This window comes from Rosa chinensis, chromosome 7, assembly GCF_002994745.2.
Source record: "Rosa chinensis cultivar Old Blush chromosome 7, RchiOBHm-V2, whole genome shotgun sequence".
NCBI lineage: Eukaryota > Viridiplantae > Streptophyta > Magnoliopsida > Rosales > Rosaceae > Rosa > Rosa chinensis.
In genome coordinates, this window is record NC_037094.1 from 51,757,050 (window position 1) to 51,781,666 (window position 24,617).

General features: G+C 38.4%; 1 protein-coding gene and 1 long non-coding RNA gene across 5 annotated transcripts; one reads left to right on the forward strand and one right to left on the reverse strand.

Annotated features, from left to right (window-relative positions):
- The first annotated feature begins 7,554 nt into the window (after window positions 1-7,554).
- Window positions 7,555-9,550, forward strand: LOC112181008 (GDSL lipase). Its single transcript, XM_024319619.2, has 5 exons — window positions 7,555-7,905; window positions 8,002-8,123; window positions 8,401-8,628; window positions 8,716-8,971; window positions 9,084-9,550. Exons 1-5 carry the CDS (start codon window positions 7,641-7,643, stop codon window positions 9,323-9,325), a joined length of 1,113 nt encoding a protein of 370 aa, XP_024175387.1. The 5' UTR covers window positions 7,555-7,640; the 3' UTR covers window positions 9,326-9,550.
- Window positions 9,551-10,083: 533 nt separating this feature from the next.
- On the reverse strand, window positions 10,084-17,866 carry LOC112181012. 4 transcript variants are annotated; one of them, XR_005803266.1, is made up of 15 exons: window positions 17,407-17,865; window positions 16,997-17,248; window positions 16,753-16,849; window positions 16,512-16,635; window positions 16,291-16,374; window positions 15,406-16,142; window positions 15,186-15,309; window positions 14,871-15,021; window positions 14,611-14,677; window positions 14,359-14,522; window positions 13,908-14,126; window positions 12,267-13,120; window positions 11,985-12,115; window positions 11,766-11,822; window positions 10,084-11,661 (listed from the first exon to the last, which is right to left on the reverse strand). It is a non-coding gene; the product is annotated as an uncharacterized LOC112181012 (long non-coding RNA). The 4 variants fall into 4 exon arrangements; XR_005803268.1 differs by having other exon boundaries at window positions 13,908-14,431; window positions 14,871-15,001; window positions 17,407-17,866; XR_005803267.1 differs by having other exon boundaries at window positions 13,908-14,431; window positions 14,871-15,036.
- Between the last annotated feature and the right edge of the window lie 6,751 nt (window positions 17,867-24,617).

The following is a 24,617-nucleotide window of genomic DNA, read 5'->3' on the forward strand; positions in this document are numbered from 1 at the left end:
GATTTGGTTCGTCCTTTCTTTATAGCTTAGATCATTTGAATTTGTGGACATATAGATGTAGTACTATATATACTTTTGGACTTTAAAGATTAGGGTGCTCTCAGATGTTTGCTATTTAGTTTCTTCCAACAGCATTTGGAGATAGGAGTAATTATCAACGTGGTTTATAAGATTCACTCAAATTGATATAAGTATTTCATACACTAACAATCTTCACCAATTTCCATATAATAGTTAATTGATCTTCATTACTTATTTGGATGTTTAAATTTCTAGTTTTTGTCTATTTTAATTTTATTTTGTTTTTTGTTTGAACTTCACTACATTTGCAGGGATACAGGGCAGCCTTGCTATTAAAACTAAGGAACTTCAGGACTCGGGTTCGTTCTACTATCTTGGGTATACCTATTCATATTCAGAGTTAATTATTAATTACTCTTTGCACTTTTTCAATTTTTAATGGCGTTGGTTTTGATCTTATACTCTGTTCATCAGTTTTCTTGTTCTAAATTTGTTCCTTGTTTTGGTATTTCATCATATTAATCTTGCATTTTGTGGTTATATTATTATAAGTGGATCATTCAGTTTGTTGTTGGTTTTGAGTTTGGGTTTGTATGCTGCATATTCGCTATTCAAACAAACAGATTTGAAATTTTCATGCTTGCAACTAAGATGCATGACCTATGTTTATGCAGGCACGAGTGGGAGGTGGGTGCACACATACATGTAGTGGGAAGTTAACCCTTTTTGGCGTACAATTCAATAATTGGTACTTTCTATTCTTTAGTTTCCTCTGCAAGTATCATGCTCGATTATACTTGATTGATCTACTTTGAAATTTTAGTTTGGCAGGCAGTGATTCCAACCTGTAGAGGCTTCAAGGTTGAGAAGTAAAATCCAGAAGTTACTCAAGGAAGAATTTCAAAATGCATCCAAGTCTAACTGCTCTAAAGAATATTCTCCTTTGAATGATGCTTCTGATGAATAAATTGACATGTGTGGGAGCCTTTCTGAATCTGCACACGGTGCATATTGTCCAACCGGTCAATCAGTCAATCAACCATGAAAATGTTCTTTTGAGTTTAGTAACGGGAAAAATTAGTCTGATTTCGAATTTCATGAGAGATAGGTAATAGCATTGCTTAGGACAAGGCATAGATCTTAGCCATTTACATTAGTGACCATTTTTGGAGAGTTAGAATCCTTTTCTAGGATGAGGCTTCAACTGTATAGTAGGAAACAAAAATAGTGATGGTGGACTTTTCTAGGTAATGTTTGCCATGTACATTGTAGCTGTTAAGTAAAGATGTTGTTTTTATAAAAGTAATTTCCTCCATTTGCTTTGTAATCTCTCTTTATGTGTTTTTGTCTTTATCTGCAGTTTTCAATTTTTTACTTCTGCAGTTGTTTCATTTTATGCTAATTTGGTATGCAGCTTTATAAAAGAAGAATGGTGCTATCTGGATCAAGAAGTTGATATTTCAAATCTAACAGTTTCAGACAGTTGGAAACGACTTCCTGACCATATTGAGGAGAAAAAACTTGTGGTAATTTCCGTCCTCAATGCCATATATTACACACCCTATCTTATGGAATCATAATTAGTTCACTCACATTTGCCTTAGTCATAGTTGTCAACTTTAATTAAGATCATAAAGCTCTTGAACTTCAAATTTAGCGTTGCTAATAAGTTGGAATTCTGTTAAGAGCTATAACATACTCAAGTATCTCAAAATGCCATGATTTGTTGGGGTTTACTTGGTTTAAAGATTACCTCTTTCATTTTCCCCCAGGTCCCGCAACAGAAAAATGACTATGATTGTGGTCTCTTTGTACTTTTCTTTATGGAATGCTTTATAGAAGAGGCCCCTAAAAGGCTGAAAAAGAAAGATTTAGCAATGGTACACTATTTTCGGTGATTCTTCTAAATTTGGTCTGCATTTGGGAAAGTTCCAACATTTTGAATGTATCCTCTGATTTTCTGTTGAGATTTGAACTCCTATTTGGATAATTTAACTTCTAATTTTTATGTATATTGAATTATGCATTTCAAATGGTTGTTTCAAAACTGATTTCATGTCAATTGGACTCGCAATGAATTTTTGGTGAATTTTTTCATTTGACTAGTCTGCTGAATTTTTTTTTTATATGAATTTTGTTTGACCAGTCTGCTGTATACTATGTACTGAATTGTGGTTCAAGCACTATCCCAATTAACCAATAGAAGCACTCCAGTCTATCTCTCTTGGAGTTTTCGACTTCTTTGCTAACCCCATATCCATCCACCATCTATGATTCCTACTGCTGTCAAAGTAATTACTATATATGAGGGTCAAACTACAAATTTCAGTATGAGGCTCACATGTTTTTTTATTCCCAAATATTTGACTAAGATACATTAGGAAACAAAAAGAAGAGAATATTCCTAATAATAATATTCCTAATAAAACACAAGATATACAACCCTAATAACACAAGGTATGACTCACGCCAACAAGATCTACTGAGACAATTACCACCAAGCCAAATTCAATAAACCATGTGATCATGCAATCAAGGAAGTAAAGAGAGCAGCTCATATGAGAACAATAATTTCCATCGAAAACATCACCATACATAATTTCAAAGCCTTGTTTCTTAGACTTCAAAGACACCAGTTCAATCATAGAAATAACTAGCATAATTCCACTGATACAGTGTGCATCTTCTCTTATTATGTTGACCAAAAGAGGACGTATATCAGCCATAGGTGATAAAGGAAACAATTTCCTTACAAGTGCATGGATTGCATGGACTGATGAATAAAAATTTGAAGAGTTCGTTGCCAAGAAATAATCATCCTTATGAACATGCCCCACCATGTATTGAGAAAACTTGTGCATATTAGGCATAAGAACTACACCATAACCTGTGGAAAGAAGTGGATCAGAAGAGTACCTCAAAGATGAAAACTCTAAATTGATTTGGAGAAAATCAATAACTTCATCAATAGAGAAACTCCTTGGCTGAGAGATGGCTTTAGTTTGGTCATTTATATCCTCAGAAATGACACCCATGACAAGTATAATGATTCTTGTACTGTGGGTTTGTAACTGGTCTATGTCCTTGCACATTTGAGGAGACCAAAAAGCAGTAGGTAGAGCAGCACAGTTTAAATTGTTGTGGGTCATTCCACCAATAATGAAGATGAGCTTTACATTTGGAATCAGCAAATAAATCACCGCAGTGTCAAACCTCAAAGAAACTATTTGTCCCCAAGTTGTTGGCCAACAAGGGTTTGCCTTCAACAAAGTAAAGTCACAAAACTGACTACTGAACACAGTTAAGAAACCATTTTTGTCAGCAGGCAATGCGAGGCAATGAAACCATAATGCCCAATGACATGCAGCTCTGAAGTGAACTGTTTCCAGTGCTAGTATCAAATGTCCTTGTGTTAAGTCAAGCATATAAACCTTAGAGCACTCCTTCTCACATTGCTTTTCCATCTCCGGGATAAGAGAAGCTCCACAGTGGGCATACATATCAACAACAAAGCTCGCAACAGATCCCATTATCCCAAATGTGTCATCAGGAAGCAGATTCACAGCATTCTCATACCCAGTGGGGCAATCATGCAAACTAAAGGGCAAGTAAAAGTTGAAATGCAAATTCAACAATACATTTTTACTGCTAACTTTTACATATTACCAGTTTCAGGATGTGAAGTTGTATTGGGGGCATCATGGCTCAAAACCCTTGGTGATATTACTTGGAACTTTGAGACCATGAAGATGCAATTCATTAGTGCTCAAGTTCAGTATACTCTACAAAAGGTGAAACTAAAGCACAAGCCACTGTGGTCACATGCAAGTCCATGACCAAACTGCTCAAGAAGGAGAAAGAAGCTGTAATGGTACAACTCAGCCCCATATCTACATCAACTGTTGCTGATATGACACATCCGGACATTCAGAAACTTGTGCAAAAGTACTCTGAGATCTTTAAACCACCAACCACGTTACCACCAGCAAGAAAGCAAGACCACAGGATTGAACTTTTTGCTAACACATCTGCTATTAGTGTCAGACCCTATAGATATCCCCATTTCCAGAAGGCAGAAATAGAGAAACTAGTACAAGAAATGTTGGAAAATGGCGTCATTAGGCCAAGTGTGTCACCCTTCTCTTCTCATGTACTGTTAGTTAAAAAGAAGGATGGAACTTGGAGGATGTGTGTTGACTATAGGTCATTAAATGCAGCTACAGTGAAGGACAAGTACCCCATTCCTGTGGTAGATGAGTTGTTGGATGAAGTGCATGGGGCAACAATATATACAAAGTTGGACTTGAGATCAGGCTATCATCATATTAGAATGGCTGAAAGGGATGTTAGCAAGACTGCATTTAGAACACACTCTGGTCACTATGAATTTTTAGTGATGCCTTTTGGACTCACTAATGCCCCCATCAACCTTCCAATCTGTGATGAATGACATTCTAAGGGACTATTTAAGGAAATTTGTCTTGGTTTTCTTTAATGATATACTCATCTATAGCCCCACCCTGGAAGACCATCTGAAGCATCTGCAATTGGTATTTGACAAACTGCAACAAAACTTCTTGAAAGTCAAGGAAAGTAAATGCAGCTTTGGAGTATCTCAAGTGGAGTAACTAGGTCACATCATCAGTGCATAAGGGGTAGCAGTTGATCCCTCAAAAATCCAATGTATTAAACAATGGCCTAAGCCAAAAACATTGAAGGGTCTGAGGGGATTCCTCGGACTAGCTGGCTACTCCAGGAAATATGTGAGACATTTTGGTGTTATTGCAAAACCCCTGACTGACATGTTGAAGAAGGATTGTTTTAAATGGAGTACATAATCAGAAAGGGCTTTTGAAAATCTCAAGGAAGCCTTAGTATCTACACCTGCACTTACCACACCAGATTTCAACAAGGACTTTGTAGTGGAATGTGATGCATCAGATAAAGGAATTGGGGCTGTGTTGTCTCAGGAAGGGCACCCCATAGCTTTCCTCAGTAAAGCTCTAGCCCCAAGGCATTCCATTCTCTCTGTGTATGACAAGGAAATGCTTGCTGTGGTATTTGCAGTTCAACATTGGAGGCCTTATTTGTTGGGACACCATTTTAAGATTTATACTGATCACAGAACAATAGAGCACTTCTTGAATCAGAGATTCACCACCCCAGCACAACAGAAGTGGCTACTGAAATTAATGGGCTATGATTATTCAATCCAATACAAGGCTGGCAAAAACAATTTAGCCCCGGATGCTTTGTCAAGAAGGATGGAATAATCTACTATAACTGGTATATCACAACCTGTGCATCAGTTTGTGGAAGACATAAAGAAAGCTTGCTTGATTGATAGTGAAGCTTCATCAGTTTTGAAGGATCTCAGTCAAGGGTTAAACAACTGGAAACATTACAAGGTCATAGATTCACAACTGTTCTACAGAGATAGAATATTTGTCCCTATACATGATGATTGGAGCAAAAAGATAATGAGTGAGCTGCATGATGGGTGCATTGGAGGCCATGCTGGTAGGTCTAGGACCTATAAGAGAATCAATCGGACTTTTTCTTGGCCAGGAATACATAGGGATATCAAGGATTACATAGCAAATTGTCATGTTTGCCAGATCAATCATTATGAGACAATTAAGCCACCGGGTTTATTACAACCTAATCCAATTCCTGAGAGAGCTTGGTCAGGAATATCAACGGATTTCATTGATGGTTTGCCTAATTCAGAAGGTAAAACAGTCATTTGGGTAGTTGTGGACAGACTGACCAAATTTGGTCACTTCATACCTATGTCCCATCCTTATACAGCTGCATCTGTAGCAAAATTGTTTGTCCAAGAAATTTTCAGACTTCATGGCATGCCAGATCATATTATTTCAGATAGAGACCCCATATTCCTTAGTCTTTTCTGGGAATCGTTTTTCAAACTGCAGGGAACACAACTGGACAAGTCTTCTGCCTATCATCCACAAACAGATGGCCAAACTGAAAATCTCAATCAGACATTGGAACAATATCTCAGATGTGTGACAGGTTTGAGGCCAACAAGTTGGGTACATGTGCTACCATGGCCTGAATGGTGGTATAATTCAGCTTACCATTCTGCCATCCAGAAGACACCCTTCAAGGCCCTTTATGGATATGAGCCACCATCCATTATTCCTTACCTACCTGGCTCCACCTCGGTAGCTACAGTTGATCAACAACTCCAAGATAGGGACACCATACTTGCTGCTCTCAAAAGGAACCTACAGTTGTCACAGTCCAGAATGAAGAATTTTTATGATAAGAAACATACAGAAAGGGAGTTTGAGGTGGGAGACTTGGTGTATCTGAAGCTGCAACCCTATAGGCAACATTCTGTGCACAAGAACGAATTCCACAAATTAGCACATAAGTATTATGGGCCATTTGCAGTGTTGGAAAGGATTGGGAAAGTGGCCTATAAACTCAAGCTGCCTCCAACTGCCAGAATTCATAATGTCTTCCATGTATCATTGTTGAAGAAACAACTTGGTCAAGTTACTAGTGTTGTTTCCCAGCTACCACCAATCAGTGATCCTGCAAATCCCAGGTGGGAACCAGTAGCTATTCTGGATAGAAGATCAGTCAAAAAGGGGGTGCAGTTGTTACCCAATGGTTAATCCAATGGTTGGGCACCACACCCGAAGAGGCCACATGGGAGGAGGCTGAATCCATCTTACTCGGGTACCCTATATTAAACTCGGAGGGGGGGCCAGTTGATGTGCAAGAGAACACTCAATACAGTCGGTACTTTCAGAGCTGAACTTGTGGTCAAGTTCATTTTGCAGGGGGCAGAGTTGTTATGATGAAGGGGATTACAGTCCCGAGTTGACTAGGAATAGTGATCATATCTTTACTTTTGCATAATTTCAATTATGGCTAAACGCACCGTTTCAATTTTGCATAGAGATAGGATCTCTTAGCTGTTTTTTGGTTGTTTCTGAAGGCCAGTGTCTTGTTGACACATGTTGAGCATGTCAACGTCTCAGCTATATAAGCTGACATTCTGTTGAAATCTGGGAAATCAAATATCATTTCTACTTTTTGCTTTAGACTTTTCTTTGCTTTTCTCTGCACTATTCTCTTGATTCTGGGGGTTAGGGTCAGTACCCTATCGAAACACGACCACCCGATGACAAGTGATGGTAACAATTCCGTGTTAGATCATTTTTTCTAGTAAGACAGGAAATGTAATGTATACACCAAGGGACAAAAATACAGAGAAGAAGGATAAGGATCAAACCAATCTAAACACTTGAATTGTTATCTCAATGTACGGCTTTAACAAAGAAAAATGAAACAGAGGAGAGACTTGTTAGTTTACGCGTTCCTCTTTGCAACTGTTTTCAATCATTTTACGTGTGATTAGCGCATTCGACTATCAGATTTAAGGTCCTTTTTTTTTCCGTGTATATGTAGAGTTTAGCTTTAATACGGTGTTAGACTCTGAAAAGCTTCAAGAAGCTTCATCTTGATATAGTCTCTGACTAGATAATATTGGGTCCGACTTTTCCAAACTGAATCAGAAATCCACCTATATATATGTATATATATCTCAAACAGATGAGAAGATTATACGTACCATAACAAGAATGGCAACTTCTTCAAGATTTCAAGTATATGTCCTGGCTTTTTGTGCAACCCTTCTTATTCAAAGTGGCTGTTATGGCCATTCTGTGCATCAGAGGAAACATGCAGCCTTGTTCATCTTCGGAGGTTCAACATTTGATGTTGGAAATAATAACTACATAAACACTTCCAATTACTTTAAAGCAAATTTCTTCCCATATGGGGAAACCTTCTTCAGCCACCCGACTGGTAGGTTCTCCGATGGTCGTCTAATCTCAGATATCATTGGTAAGTTTGTTGTACATAATGTCAATGGTTTCTTTTAAAACATATATGGGATTATGAGATAATTGATAAATAGTTAACTTGGAATTGTTTCTGCAGCTGAATATGCAGACTTACCAATGATTCCACCATACTTACAACCGGGTTTTGACAACTATACTAATGGGGTGAACTTTGCATCTGCTGGGGCTGGCGCTCTAGCTGAAACTCATCAAGGATTTGTATGTCGATCTTCTGCCTCCATAAGTTTTTTTTTTTTTTTCCTTCTCTGCGTGTGTGTGTGTGTTGTAGAACCGGCACAACAGCTAGTCAATGTAGTCACAAAACCAAAGTGATCAAAATAATTTGGTTATTGCTGGCTGCGGACTTTTGGATAGTGTTTCATTGTACATGAAGATTATTTTGGTTGACTCTGCCTCCAGAGAACACATGGACACATTTATATGATATATATAAACATTATTAGGTATCCTTTTTTGATTGATTTCTTTTTTGCAGGCGTTGGACCTTAAAACTCAACTGGGTTATTTCAAGAATGTGGAGAAGCAGTTGAGGCACAGACTAGGTGAAGTAGAAGCTCACACATTGTTGTCCCAAGCTGTTTACTTGATTGCCATCGGAAGCAATGATTACGTTGCATTCATAACGAATTCAAGTTCGTTCGAGTCTCGCTCACATGAAGAATATGTTGGCATGGTGACAGGAAACATTACAAATGTGATCAAAGTAATATATATTATCATCTTTTGAATATGTTTATGAATCCAAAAATGAATTCAGACGAGTTACTTACCTCCAATGCTTTTCTTTCAGGAAATATACAAGAAAGGAGGAAGAAAATTTGGGATTAAAGGCATAGAGAATTTGGGTTGTATCCCGGGCTTGAGAACAGTTAAACCAGGAAACACAAGCACCTGTAATGAAGAAGTAAATGCAATTTCAAAACTCCACAATAGAGTACTTGCTAAAGTCCTCGAGGAGCTGAAAGGACAGCTCCAAGACTTCATATACTCGAATCCAAATTTCTACTCTTACGCCAATGACGTAGTTAATAATCCATCAAAACATGGTATATACAGTCATCATAACTAGTTCTCTTAAGTTTTAGTTTGTCCTGTGCCTGTGTCAAAAGCTGATCCCTATTTTCTAATTTGCCTTATGTTATTATGTATGTTGTACAGGTTTCAAGGAAGGAAAGATGGCATGCTGTGGCTCTGGTCCATACAGAGGAATTAGTAGCTGCGGAGGGAAGCGAGGTGGTATGACTGAGTATCAGTTATGTGACAATGTTACTGACTATGTCTACTTTGATTCCGGCCATCCCACAGAAAGGTATAACCAGAAACTTTCCAAGTTATGGTGGAGCCATACTCCCGATGTCACAGCACGTTACTTCAATTTGAAAGAGCTATTTGAAGTATAGAATAAGAATTGGGATACATCTTATGTTCCAGTTATTTGAAGTATAGAATAAGAATTTGAAGTATAGAATAAGAATTGGGATACATCTTATGTTCCAAGTTATGGTGGAGCCACTCCTGATGTCACAGCACGTTACATCAATTTGAAAGAGCTATTTGAAGTACAGAATAAGAACTAGTTAGAGATCCCGCGCTTCGCTGCGGGTGTTATAACTGCATTATAACAATTATCAATTGCTTTCTTTCTAACTGAATTAATAAGTAATAGTAATCAAATAAAGTCCTCAATTTCATAACAAAAGAGATTCAAACAAAAAAAGAAAAATCTCCAAATAAAAAAGGAACATTTAGAGGGCAAGAGCGCCCAACTACTTTTACAGCTTCTTGTGAGATACCAATGCACAATGACATGTCGAGTTCCTCCAACAACCGCTTCCCTACTGCCATTATACTCTAATCCCTCATCTGATACTCCATTGCAAGAAAATAGATAGATGTTCCTGATTGCACTCGCACTATCGATATATATAAGATACACATGTTAACTGTTGCATGCATACAAAAAATTTACCTGCAAAACTCTAAATCAACACAATAACTCCTTACGATGCATAGTTACTTTCTTTAGAAAACTATAGAAAACTGAGTGTCAGACTAACTTTTGCCAAATAACTCAGTTAATATAGTCCATTCCTGAACAATTATATGTTTTCCTGATCGACCAAATCCCCAACATCATCTCCATTACATCTTTTCAAAGTGGATAGAATGTCAACTCTTTCAGTGAAAAAAGATTATTACTTGATGCAGAATCAACAAATTGGCCATTAATTAGATGCTTAGTGTGATCAATATGAACAGGTGGGGTGATCAACTCTTCACTTGCTGCAGCAGTGCTAATCCTGCTGACACTTCTCCCTAAAGATCACATCATAAACAATTTCATTAGGTAAATTGAAGCAACAAAAATTTCAAACTTAGTACGTCAGAAGTATATATTTCTAGTGTCTAACAATATCAAGAAAAGATCAAATCGTATTCTTAACAGTGAGATCATACTCCTCTTGCTGGACGTCCATCAGAGATATGATGGTAACAAGTATTTAGATATTATGCAAAACACAAAATTGTGAAAAAAATTTGTAAGTCTGAACCAAGAAAGTAAGCAAAAAATAGGAAAACTGACCAAATTACATATTATGCAGCAAAGAATATTAAGAAACACTATTTTGTTGCCTGGATTCTAATCGAAGGTCAATTAGCAACCAGCTCTGTATCTCCAATTCTTAACAAAACCCAGATAGAGGAATAAGGAAAACCAAGTCTATCATGCACAATTCCCAATTGTAAACCACCAAACGACCTGGAAGTTAATATAGTCTAGAAGTTCCAAGAACACTGACCTGCAATCAATACACAAAATCATATTAGTTGGTAAGCATATATATATATGCACTGATTCATAGGCCACTGTCCCTGCAATGCAGGATTAAACAAACTACTACAGTAAGCATCTCTAAGCAGGGGCGGATCTAGACAGGTTTTGGTAGGGCTCAAGCCCTACCGAACTTTCTGGGCTAAATAAGAAAACAATGCAGATGGTTCCTTTTTTTTTTTTTAATGGATGTTTCGCTTTCTCAAGCCCACCCGATGGAATGACTTCGACTTCGACTTGGCAGTTCGTAGATTTGGAGCCGCCTAGGTCTGAGGTCGACGCAGACATCTCTCCTCTTCTACAGTTTTAATCGCTAGTCTTCTTCTTTCAAAAACTAAAAAAGTCTTCAATTCCAGCCTTCTAGAGTTTTAATCTTCTTCTTCTTCCCTAAAAGCTCCTTGGATATGTATTGCAAATTGGTTGAATTGGTGTATTCCAATGCAAGCACAAAAAAAAAAAATTGTTAAGAATCCAAGCCCTCCCAAGGTCTGATTCCTGGATCCGCCACTGTCTCTAAGGTTTATATTAATGCCTTCGCAAAAATCAGGACATAAGTCATATGAAGAAGTCAGAAAAAAGATTTGCAATTGATGACAGGCAACATGTAAATGTGCTAAATAAGAGTATAAAATATTTTATATATATATATAAAGTAAGCATCTCCAAGGTTTATGTCAGTACCTTTCCCCACTCAGAACCAATGTCACTGCACCTCATCTTCAAGTATATCAGCCTAGTCCCCAACTCAGTCTCCACCTCCTTCCATAAATAGCTTGGTTGATGAGGAGGTTATTGGATTTGAAAGTATTTACTTCTTCGGTTCTTCCTTGCATACACATTACTTACTGTGCACAGGTCATGGCTTATCTCATCAAGTGTCTTTTTGGGGTTTTTATGTATGACCTGAAAAGAAAATGTAAAGTTTGAGGACAACTACATCATTTATTGCTCTCACCATTGTTACTGAAAGTAGAAAGAAATGGTATAACATAAGAGTTAAAAGATACCAGAAATCCTATGGCTTGCCTAATATTCTTGAGTTCATCCCACATTGAACCTGCATACTGCATTTTCATTTATTCAGTAAGAGTTAGTACTATAATAAGGCAATGTAGATGCTCCTACATGTAAGTCAACATGCAGAAAAAATGGAGAAATACACTGAATTCAGTGCACTATAAATTCACTGCAAACGTAAGTCAACGTACAGAAAAATTCAATGCTACCTATAAACCCAATGTGTCTGTTCTGATAGGGCTTTGTGTTCAATTTCAGGTTCTGATACTCCAATTTGTTGCCCACCCTTAGTTAGAAGGAAAACCAACTTTGTTTCCCTTAAGACCAATCCTTTACAATTCTGCAGAACAAATTCAATTTTGCCAAACAGGTCTAAGTAAAACACCCAAGATTTAATTTTGATTAAGAAAGGGGTTTATGAAATTGAAAATTACAGCAATCACGAAGCCAAGCTAGAACGGGAAGAAGGAAGAAAGAGAAGAAAGACTTACCGTTCAGATCTCAGACCAACTTTGCGCGCGCTGTCTTCCTTTCTCGTTCAGCTCCGTCTCCTCACTTTGTTCGACCGTTCAAAACAATGAAAGAGGCGGCAGGGATAATTGAGTACATTAACGCACAGGCAGCAGGGGTTAAAATAGAAATGCACTTATGCACTGTTCATTCAACAGTACCATTCTCTTTCTTCTTTACTAGAAATGTTATCCGCGCTTCGCTGCGGAATTTGTCACTGTGAACAACTTGCTCCAAATTCATTTGACATTAAACCACTCTATCATGATAATGTTCAAAGCGAGCAAAACAATGCAGATAACATATTCCAAATTCATTTGACATTAAACCCAAAAGCACTTTCATTTCAGAGACATTCCCAAACACACACTTACTACCTCTGTGGTACAAAACAACTAAATCCATCTAAACCAATCTGCATACTGAATATAGACCATAACTAAACTCAAGAATTTTAGGACCTTCTGTGTTCTAATACACCCCAAAGGTCTAAATAGAGAAAATGAAACACAACAGGTTTGCGATCTTGCTTCAGCCCTTGAAGGTTTGTCTCTAAATCTCTATTTAGAGAAAAAAAATTTAAAAATAATGATAAAAAAATTTTGATGAATGAATGACATGAGTATTTGAATAACAGAACTATTAAAAGCAAGATGATGCTTCACTGAATTGATAAACATATTGAAGAGATTCATCTAACCACATCTAGTCTCAACCAAAATTCAACTATAATCAGTAAATAGTCAAAATTTGACTCACAATTCTGCAGAGGTTACGCTCCAAAATTGAGGCAAATCCTTGCAAGCTAACCACCTTCAGGGATTCCACAATCACACTGCATAAAATGAAGCATGTATATAAACAATAGACACATAACATCCGACACTAAGACAAATCTCAATTATCACATATAATTATGATTGATGGCAAGTTATCTTACAAACAGAATGCAAATATATACAAACCGTGTCAAATTGATTTCTGTGAGATATTGCTGCCTTTATATACTTGTTTATGACTAAACCATTTCTAGATATGAATAGAACACTAATTCAATTCCAACCAGACTAAACAACAATTTCAAAGCAACATCAAGTACCGGCCAAGACGTTCCATTCCAATTAAGATTTGGCTAGCAGGAAAGCTAATGCTTCTTTCAGTTACTAACATTGTGAAACTGGACTAAAGTCAACTCCAATGTTTCCGGTTAGGTCTAAAGTGAAATTGAAAGAAATGTGTAAGTTATGCTATTCTTCGTTCAAATTTAACAGTGAAACACAAAAATAGTCAAATACATAAATGGAGGGTACAGTTTACAATGAAAATTAAGAAAGTCTACATCTTTGTGTTTTAATGATCTGAATGATTTCAATTGAAACATTTGTGTTATCACAGACGAAGTTTGGACCTTAGGTTATGTTAGAACTCTACTTGGCTGGACACGATGATGGCTATCACTTAATAAGGCCATTAGATATATTGTTATCATATTATGCAAGCTGATAGTATTCTTGGATTATAGAGTTTCACAATCTAAACAAAATTGAAGATCCCAAATTCATTAAAGCCACCCAAAACTGCATGTATCAAAATTTAAAACCAATAAACCATAAGAAGCTTACCCAGAGCTCAATCCTTCAAAGATCTCTGATTGCTCAATCAAATCCCCCAATTTGATCAAATGGGTGCCAGCTCAATCGGATATTCCTATTTGTTCAAATAAGCTCAATTTCTCCAAGAAAAACTATCACCGGCTCCTTCATCTCTGTGAAAAGGAAAAACCATCTTTATTCTCTGAAGCAACATTTATCCATGACTCTCACAACATGGGAGAAATGTTGCTTCAGAGAATAAAGATTGTTTCATCACTCAATATATATATTACATATTCTAACCATAGCCACAGTTTTGAACTTATAGAAATGTCTATTCATCCAATTAAGTAACCAAATCTATTACACTCACTCACCCACAAAAACCGATAAGAAAGCAAGAAGAATGGAATTATACAGAAAAATTTCACTTTCATACCACATTGCAAAATAACCAATCAGATACCCAATAAGTGCTTACCAATGCTGATAAGCAAAGCAGAGAACCCCTTCATCGCCACATAATATCTAACATAGAGTTTCCCTCTCTGCATCTGTAGTTGTCAACAGAAACAAACCCAAATTAATCCCAAAAGCTCCAACATTCAAACCAAATTCAGACGCAATTGAACTCATAATTGTAACCTGCGCAATTGAAAGACTTGTGTTTAAAATGAAAGGATTGAAATGAAAATATTAAGGAGGATCGTGACTCAATTCAATGAGTACTTACCAATGCCAGTGAGCTGAGCAAAGCAAAGAACCGCTTGTTCTTTCTCAATCCTCCCTTGAATATCTTTCTGCACAAAAAGAATGATGGAACCCATTAGCTTATTCTTGACGTATTAGCCTATTTCCTGCAATCACCTTAGCTAGTCTCACTACCAAGAAGCAATCATAAAATAAAGTATTAATAAACACAGAATAGAAAACCTAAAAATGAATTCAACCCTCTGATATGAAATTAGAGAAGCTAATGAGAAAAAGGAAGACCTGAATTCACCCCAAAACTAAGTAGCTTTGTTGTTTGATCAAATCTCTCTGATGAGAAAAGGAAATTGGGTGTTGATACAGAAGCATCTCCTAAGAGCAAGTGTGGTCTTGCTCCATATCTCCCCCAGTATCTACGTCCAACCAGCCAAAACTGAGAAATGCAAAACTGAAACCCAAAATTGTATGAGAATTCAACCTATCCAATAACAACGAATTGGAGAAGCAAAAACAACCATTCAATAAAAGCCTCAATCTTCGAAATTTTACTACCCTCAGATCATGAAAGCTTTAACTTTCATTTGGGGATAGGCTTACCTGAGAGAGGATTGACTGTGAATTCCGGTACGGACAAAAAACTCGTCGGCGAAGATGAAACCTCCGCCACTGCGATTGAGCTGACAGAACCTCTCGTACAGAGAAACTATCTTCTGCTGCGAAACTACATAGAACACACACAGATCAAAGTCAAATGGGAATCCTAAGGTTCGTGATTCACTGATGAAATCAAGGAACATCGAGATTGTTGGGTTGTTACATCTGTGGTTGCAAGTGTTGCTGTACTTCTTCGATGTCATACTGAGTGATGGCGATAGCTTAATAAACCAGGGCAGAAGGGAGGAAGAGAGAAACCAACAGAAGGCCGTAAACGAAAGAAGAAACTGATGGAAGCCCCTAGTATAGCTCAGTGGCAGAACCGCAAAAAAATCTCAAATGAGGGCAAAAGCATCATATCAATACAGCATCTGATTAAGCTTAAATTTGAATTTCTTTTGTGCTGTACCACAGTAATAACAATTCCAGAAAGCGGATATAAACAAAACCAGATCAGTCATTGAGAAAAAGAGTTCAACAACCTCTACTACTGGGAACTACCCTTTTCTGATTTAATCAATTTTGATAGCAAAACCATCATCACTCTCATTTCTATTCAAATCGAAACTTAAACCCAAACTACTTTCATTCACCAGGAATGCAGCAAATCATTTTGTGTAAGTTGCTACTATTAGCTCAACTCAAATAGGCATAAACAATCAACCAATTTGACCCCTACACAATAACCAAAGCAGGACAAATCATTTTGTGTAAGTTGCTACTGAAAAGCTACTCACCCAGTACTCCAGACCACCATGATTGGAACAGTATATGAAGATATGATCATTCAGACCACTGTCCACAACTTTTCCACTAACTCCTATAACAGCAGTTTATCTCTTCAATCTCTTCCTCCCCCATTTGGCAACTGTGTTTGGATCAAATGCCGAAAAGGCTTCCCTATGTAAGTAAGAAACGATTAAATCACGCACCATAAGATTATATATTCTTTCCTTTGCCATAATAAGATTATATATTCAATCATGCATGTACTACTCATTAGTCATATTATCTAAATAGTTGGAAAAATTTGAGGTTACATATTTACCTGAGCAGCTCCCTTCTTTTCCCAATTTCAGTCCAATTGTGGTCCATCAACATCCCAGACAGAGCACGCAGCTCAAACAATTGACTGTAATTACAATGATTAACTATCACGCACTTGGTAAATAATTATCGATCATAACCAACACTCCAATCATGATTAGTGGCTAAATAAGTTCGGTTAATAAAAAGTTATAAATGAAGGACTTACTTGTCATCACATACTGGAACTCCCCAGCATTCATCATGAAATGCAACATAAACTTTCTGTATATATCAAACCCTACAATCAATGAATGTCTGCCAACGCTACCATCCTAAACCTTGTACAGGTTCTGCTACTTATGTCCTGCACAAATTTATTAGAAAAAAATAGCTATCAAGAAAAAAATCCACTCAAATAAATTAGTGAGAGTTATGAAGATCATGCAAGATTATTATGTAGTATAAATTTATCATAGAGTACCTGGACTTGAGATTATACAAATCGCTTGGCATGATCTAACAAATTTGAGGAGCTGATGTTGCCAAGAATCCTCATATGCAGGTACCCAACCTTAATTCTTGTCAGAGAAAAACGTGGAAATTGAAAGCAAAATTAATATTCTGTTTAATCAAGACCTCCGAGCCCAAATCCTAAATCAATCACATGAGAAAATTTACACTGATTTTGAAGATTTTTTTTTTTTTTTTTTAAATCAATTACATACCTCTTAAAATGAAGAAAGTCGTCATGTCCAGAAAGCTTGAGCTTTGTATCTCTTCGAGGAAGCTGAATTACCTCGTGCCGAGATGATCAAACGCCAATTCTCTTCGTGGAGCTCCGCCCTTATCCTGATGGTCCTTAATGGTGGCTTTCTTCTAATCTTCAGGCGAAGCAGTCTTGCTGATGACGAACCCAAGTTTTTATGGTTGGTGATGAAAGCTAAGAAGAGATTTGTTACAAACCACCAAATAAAAACCTGCAAATTCAAATCGAATACATATGCCCCACAACAGAATAAGAGAACAATTCAAAATTGAAACAACAAAATCCAAAAGGAAGGAAAAAAAACAACAATTGGGAATTTGGGACTGTAATCAAAACCCAAATCCCTCTCCCAATTGTTTCTTTGTGTACCTTTACAATCACTCTCGTGATAAAGAGTAATCGACCTCGTGCTGAGATGATGAGGTGAGAATTTCCCTTGGATCTCTCTATCTCTTCGTGCAAAGCAAAGAAACAAACCCTATTTCTCTCTCTCTCTCTCTCTCTCTCAATCGTTCTTGATAATTGATCTCTGGATTGTTCTGGCAGCAATCGAATGAGAAGATCACGGAAGAATGGGGCGTCTTCTACTGCCTAAAGACGCATATGCCCGGCTGACATCATTTCAGACACCAATACGAAGGTGAAATTGTAGGAGAAAAGCGAGGGCAAAGGCGTCACTCCACCTGGAGCCAAATCACTGTTAGATGAACAGTATCTCTCCTCTACCCTGTCATCCCCACTCTCACTGCAATCACGCTTCAAATTGAAGGCCTGCTCTCCACTCTTCGCTCTCAGTCTCTGTCTCTACTGAAACACCAAAGCCGATGAGAGCCCTATTCCCTAGAAGAATGGCAACCTGCAATTGAGGGTAAAGAGCAAGGGCAAAGGCGTCACTCCACTTCGAGCCAAAGTACTGTTACATGAACAGCATCTCTCCTTTAGTATATAGTAAATATATTAGCAACGGTACCTATGCTTTGCCGCGGGATTCGTTGTTGCTGATAAGGACTTGATTCTTGATTAAAATGATAAAATAAGAGACACTGTTCCGTCTCTCTAAAATTGTTTAAGTTTATATTATTGCAATTTACCATAACATTCAATCAAAGCATTCTATCACAACATAGAGTATTGTAGGGAGCAGGGAACGCTAAAGTAAACGAATGAAAATGTTGTAGTAGCTGCCCCAACAGCTAAGTAAACAAATTTCAGAGACACCTGAGGATACTGTATATGTCAAATTAGCTTTGAGGATATTGAAAAAAAAAAAGTAATCGCTTAATGCAGAAATTACATTGTTCTAGCAAGTAGATTGACATATGTGCAGCTAGACATATCAAGAGGCAAATTTTAATGACATCACATAAGAAATGATGAAGTGAAAATTTATTTTTTGGTACTGCATAGTGGAATAAGTTGAAAATATGATATAGATGTTGCAACATCAATGATGACTATATATCTGGTTAATTTTAGTCCTAGAAGACTCACCTTACAAATTGCGTTAATAAAAATCTTGAAAGTCAAACTAAACAAACATCACTAAGCCAATAATGCCTTCAGACAATACAATTCAGACGACATATTTTCATGATTTGCGGGAACCCAACAAATTTCAAATTCATATACATAGATTATGATTCTCTTCAGCTAAGAATCGATGAGCGGGCCTCCGATTTTTGCGGAGCGACCCGGCATAGCGAAACCTAGGTTTCATGATAGCGGCATGGAGTGTTGTGGTTTCCACACCAGACAAAGGCGAGTGAAGGGCGGTGTGGACTGAGAGAGGCCATGGTCTCTTTTGCAACGGCGTCGGGATCTCGACCTGGTTTTTCAAAGGCTCCGGTTGAGTAACTGCTCGCCTGAGGGTGGTTTTGTGAACATGGGTTGCTGGATTGGGTCGGAGCTGAGGCATTGCTATCGATGCCGTCAGGTTTCGGGGTGACTGGGATCTGCATCGTTGTGGCGGCCTCCACTGACCAAGGTTGGGCTCAAGTCAGAGCTGCTGGAGACGATGGCTCCGATGCAGTTTGGCTATGGGGTTGTGCTGCGCTTCGTGGAGGCGGCAGGAGGGCCGACGATGACCGGGCAGGTGGCTTTGACTAGTATGCTAGAGATTAGTGCGGTGGCGGGTCACGGGCTTGAAGAAGGTCCAGAAAAATCTCCGGGAGATCTTGGTGAATTAGGGTTGACTGGTTGGTTGACTAGGCTGCTTTTTTGGCCCATGATGACTGGGCCTAGGGCACGAACTGGGCTGAAGGCAGGGCTGAAGGACTTGAGGGTAGATGGTACTGGGAAGCGGAAATCTGCTAAGAAAAGTCTATTAACCAACTTGAATGGTGCAGATGCTACTACAAACTTTAATCCAAAAGGAAAGGAGTTAGTTGTGGCATAGATCTTCATGGACTAGGGTTTCAAGCCTGTGTGAGTTGGGAGAGCTTCTATAAGTTTTCTAATACGTTTCTAGTTATTTGCTTATACCACAATTGCGTGATTGGCATGTAGGGACTAGTTGAATGATTTCCTTTCCTTAGAAGACGAGGTAATCCTTTCTTGTGTAGGCTTGCGTAAAGTGAGCGCTATTTAGAACTTAATTGTTTGCAATTTCTTAGATAGGTTGTACCGGTTGTTACTTGCCGGGTTTCTTATTTGAGGGTTTGTAGACTCTGGCCTTATTTTGGCTCTTGATTCTATTGATATCAATTTCTATTCAAAAAAAAAATACAATTCAGACGACAAAATTCTTGTTTTCTGTCGTCTGAATTTTTTAAACTTCTTCAGACAACATATAAATTAATGTTGTTGTCTGAATAGCATGAGAATCCTCACTATATCAGTTTTTTAATCTTTTTGGTAAGTTGAAAAAGTATGACGACAGATAACTGTGGTTTGAGAAAACTGATAAATTCTCATTAAAGATAGAAAATTAAGACAACATTTATATGTTATCTGAGTAAACGTAGGAATAGTATGACCTAGTCTAACCAAAAATTATTTTTTGGCACAATCAAACCTATTCACCCCTTTTGCCCGCTAAGACCTCGTGTTTTTCCCACACTTGGTTAAAATTTTTGAAAACTATTACCTTCCTTTCCATGGTGCCTCTCTCGACCTAGCTAGCTTGTTTTTTCTCCACACAAACTCAACAATTCTTTCCTGTTAGCTAATAGAAGGTCTTCTCCCCTAGAAGAGACAGAAGCTACAGGCACTTCCGGAGCTGGATTTTGGACAGAAAAGATCTGTTAGCTAAGTGAGAAGGATAGTTGAATCTGTTGATACTGTTCTTCGATTTGAAGAAGGAATGGGTCCAAAGATTTCATTCACTGTTGTTCATTGGTAAGCCTCTTTCAATCGCTCTCTCCTAACCTAGTGTAGCAAGAGCTGGCTATCAGCTCGATCGATTCATCTCCCCCATCTAATGTTAGGGTCGAAACCCTGGCAGAGCTATCAGAAAGGAAATGAAAGGTAAAGAGAATTAAACAGAAGGGATTTTTCATAGATGGGTTTCAGAAAGGTTACAACTAGAATTATATAGCTCATACTGATCACACAAATAGCGACACGTGTCAACCATGAGGACGAGATAAGGATGAGATAAGTAATTAACCCAAATAACTGGTAATTAACCCTAACAACTAATTAATAACAAACTAAACAGATAATTAAAGAACCATGTGCGTAGCTCATGCAACTGAAGACTTCTAGTGGTAATATGAAAATGGGTCAGTTTCATAACATTCCATCCTTCCCAAACAAAGCTTGTAGTCAAGCTTGAAAATCAGGGAAACGCTCCAGTAAGTCTGCAGCTTCTTCCTAGGTAGCTTCTTCTTCTGTTGACCCCAGCCACTGCACAAGCCACTTAATTACAGCTGCATTATTTTTCTTGAACATACGTCTATCCAATACCTTTGCAGGGTACCATCTCGGATTATGCGGGTCGACATTAGGAGGAAGATTTACCGATCACCGAAGCATCACTCAACTTCTTCTTCAACAGGGATACATGGAAGACCGGATGCACTCTAGCAGTGGGTGGGAACTTGAGCTTGTAGGCTACTGTGCCAATTCATTTCTCAATCTGAAAGGGACCATAGTATCTGGGTGCCAACTTGTGTGCAACCCTTTTTTCCACTGAATGCTGCCTATATGGCTGTAACTTCAAGTATACCCAGTCCCCTCTTCAAATGTTCTTTCCGTGTGTTTTTTGTCATAGAACTGCTTCATCCGAGCCCGAGCAATATGTAAGTTACGTTTGAGGATAGCTAATAACTCATCTCTTGATTGGAGCTGCTGGTCAACTGCATCCACAGCGGTAGAGCCTGGAGTATAGGAAGCTATAGATGGGGGTTGATAGCCATAGAGAGCCTGAAATGGTGTCATGCCAATGGCAGAATGATGCGCTGAGTTGTACCACCACTCAGCCCACAACAGTGCTTCTACCCACGTATGAGGTTTTTCACGACCACACAACCTAAATATTGCTCCAAGGTCCTATTGAGATTCTCAGTTTGCCCATCGGTTTGGGGGTGATAGGTAGAGCTCATGTTAAGGGTAGTACCTTGAGCTTTAAAGAAGGCTTCCCAAAAGTTACTTAAGAAAACCGGGTCCCTGTCTGAGATAATTGAGTCTGGCATACCATGAAGCTTGAAGACATTATTGACGAATTGCTGAACAATCATAGAAGCAGTATAAGGATGAGCCAAGGGAATAAAATGGCCATACTTAGTAAACATGTCCACTATTACCATAATGACTGTTTTCCCATGAGAACTCGGTAGTCCTTCAATAAAATCCATAGAAATGCATGTCCATGCTCTTATTGGGATGGTATTAGGGTGCAGCAAACCTGGAGGGTTTATGGTCTCATAATGGTTTTGTTGACAGATATGGAAAGTGGACACAAACCTCTTGACATCCTGATGCATCCCTGGCCAAGAAAAGGATCTGGTGATTCTCTTCATTGTTCTGTGTCTCCCCACATGGCCCCCACTTAGACCATTATAAAACTCAGCCATAATTTTATTTCTCCAATTATCCTACTTTGGAACAAATACCTTGCTCTTGTATAATAGTTGAGAATGAAGCACTGAATATAGAGGATGAGCAGATGGATCAAGTTGTACCTGTTGTAGAATGGCATAGCTTCAGGATCCGCTAAGCAAGTTGCCTGAATGTCCTGGATAAAACCATGTACTGGATAAGAGATTCCAGTACTAGTGTGTAGGCTGCCATATTTTGTAATCACCTGAGTGTCATTGGTCTTGAATTCAACCATTCTAGAAAGGACATCAGGTGCAGAATTATTCTTACCAGCTTTATAATGTATCGAGTAGTTATAGCCAGCCAATTTAAGTAGCCACTTCTGTTGAGTAGGTGTTGAAATTTTCTGATCCATAAAATACTGAATGGTCCGATGATTGGTATAGATGCTGAAATGATTTCCTAGAAGATATGGCCGCCAATGTTGGACTGAAAATACCACAGCCAACATCTCTTTGTCATACACCGACAATGCCACATGCTTAGGACCCAATGCTTTACTAAGGTAGGCAATAGGGTGACCATTCTGTGATAACACAGCTCCTATGCCCACTCCTGAAGTGTCACATTCAACAACAAACTCTTTTGAGAAATCTGGTAGAGCCAACACAGGAGTGTTCATGAGGGCTACCTTAAGAGATTCAAACGCGCTTTCCGATTCAGCAGTCCACCGAAAGCCTCCAATTTTTAACATGTCTATCAATAGTTTTGCAATCAACCCAAAGTTCCTTACAAACTTTCTGTAATACCCGGCTAACCCTAAGAAGCCTCTCAATCCTTTGATGGTAGTTGGCTTGACCCAATCTCTAATGCAAGCAATTTTGGCAGGATCCACAGAGACACCCTCTTCACTAATCACATGCCCTAAATACTCAACTGATGGCAATCCAAAGCTGCACTTGCTCTTCTTGATCTTCAAAGAATGTTGTTGCAGCTTGAGAAAAATCTTTTCCAAATGCTCTACATGAGCTTCAAGAGATGGGCTGTAAATTAGAATGTCATCAAAGAAGACTAGAGCAAATTTCCTCAAATACTCCCTTAGTACATCATTCATTACCGATTGGAAGGTGGATGGAGCATTTGTCAAGCCAAAAGGCATCACCAAAAATTCAAAGTGGCCATTGTGTGTTCTAAAAGCAGTCTTACTAATGTCCGCAGCCTCCATCCTAATTTGATGATATCCAGATCGTAAATCAAGCTTTGTAAAAATTATAGAACCATGCACCTCATCGAGCAATTCATCTACCACAGGAATGGGGTACTTATCCTTAACAGTAACTGCATTCAAAGATCTGTAATCCACACACATCCTCCATGTACCATCCTTTTTTTTAACCAACAACACAGGAGAAGAAAAGGGGATGACACTCGGTCTAATCACACCATTAGCTAGCAGCTCTTGCACAATTTTCTCTATCTCGGCCTTTTGAAAATGAGGGTACTGGTATGGTCTCACACTCACTGGGGGTGTGTTAGGGAGGAGTTCAATCTGATGGTCCTATTTCCTTTGCGGTGGCAATGTGGTTGGAGTGGCGAAGAGGTCATCATACTTAGTGATTAAGGCTTGGATCTGTGCACTTGGACTAACAAGGCCTCCTTTTATTTTTTTAGCAGTCTAGTCATGGCTTTACAACTAATAGTGGTGGCTTTGGCACTAGTGTCTCCCTGCAATTGGTACTCAGTTCCCTGTACATTGAACCTCATCCTCATTGTATCAAAATTTCACAAAATATCACCAAGTTGTTTTAGCCAACAAGCTCCCAAAACTATTTCACATCCAGTTACTGGCAGAATATAAAAATCATTTGTAAAAGTAAATTGCTGGAGTTGAAGCTCAATGTTGGCTTCCCCACTAGTCTTCATTTTTGCACCACTAGCCAATACAATGTTTAAAGGAGAAAAATTATGTACTTGTACCTTGGTACCTCGGAAAAGATGTGGATAAATGAAATTGTGAGGCTCCCGAATCAATAAGCACATGTACCATTTTCTTGTTGAATTTTCCCTTTAGCTGCATAGTAGCCGGGCTGGAATTACTATCACTCATAACTTGCAATCGAATGAGTGGTTCCTCGAGGTCAGTGATGGGTGGAACTTTCTCTTCCATCAACTTTGCTGGACTTAAAAGCTCACCTTCATCCAGAGACACTTCCATAATCATCAGTTGTCCCTTCCTACAATTGTGACCTGGTTTATAGGTCTTGTCAACAAAAAACAAAAACAAAAACAAAAAAATTAATTTTTTGCTCTTTTTTCTTGATATTCTACTTGTGATGATCTCATGTTACCCGAGTGCACATTTCCACTTGAGGGTTGATCATTTCTGCCCATGAGGTGGCCTTGAAGTCATGAACCTCTGAGTAGGGGTAGGATTCACGCTAGAGCTAGTGCTTGTGAGGAGTCTAGACTGGGCTTGATGAGAGCTTCTAGCATAGCTCCTATGACCTTCATTCCTTGTTTCATAGACTCTGGCTAATTCACAAGCCTTATAGAGTGTTCTAGGCTTCTGTGCATGCACACACTACTACACAAAAGGCTTC

Coding starts and splice junctions, on each gene's coding strand:
- LOC112181008 (XM_024319619.2), top strand. CDS start 7,641: ATGGCAACTTCTTCAAGATTTCAAGTATATGTCCTGGCTTTTTGTGCA. Junction 8,629..8,715: donor ACATTACAAATGTGATCAAA/GTAATATATATT, acceptor CTTTTCTTTCAG/GAAATATACAAGAAAGGAGG. Junction 8,972..9,083: donor TAATAATCCATCAAAACATG/GTATATACAGTC, acceptor TATGTTGTACAG/GTTTCAAGGAAGGAAAGATG.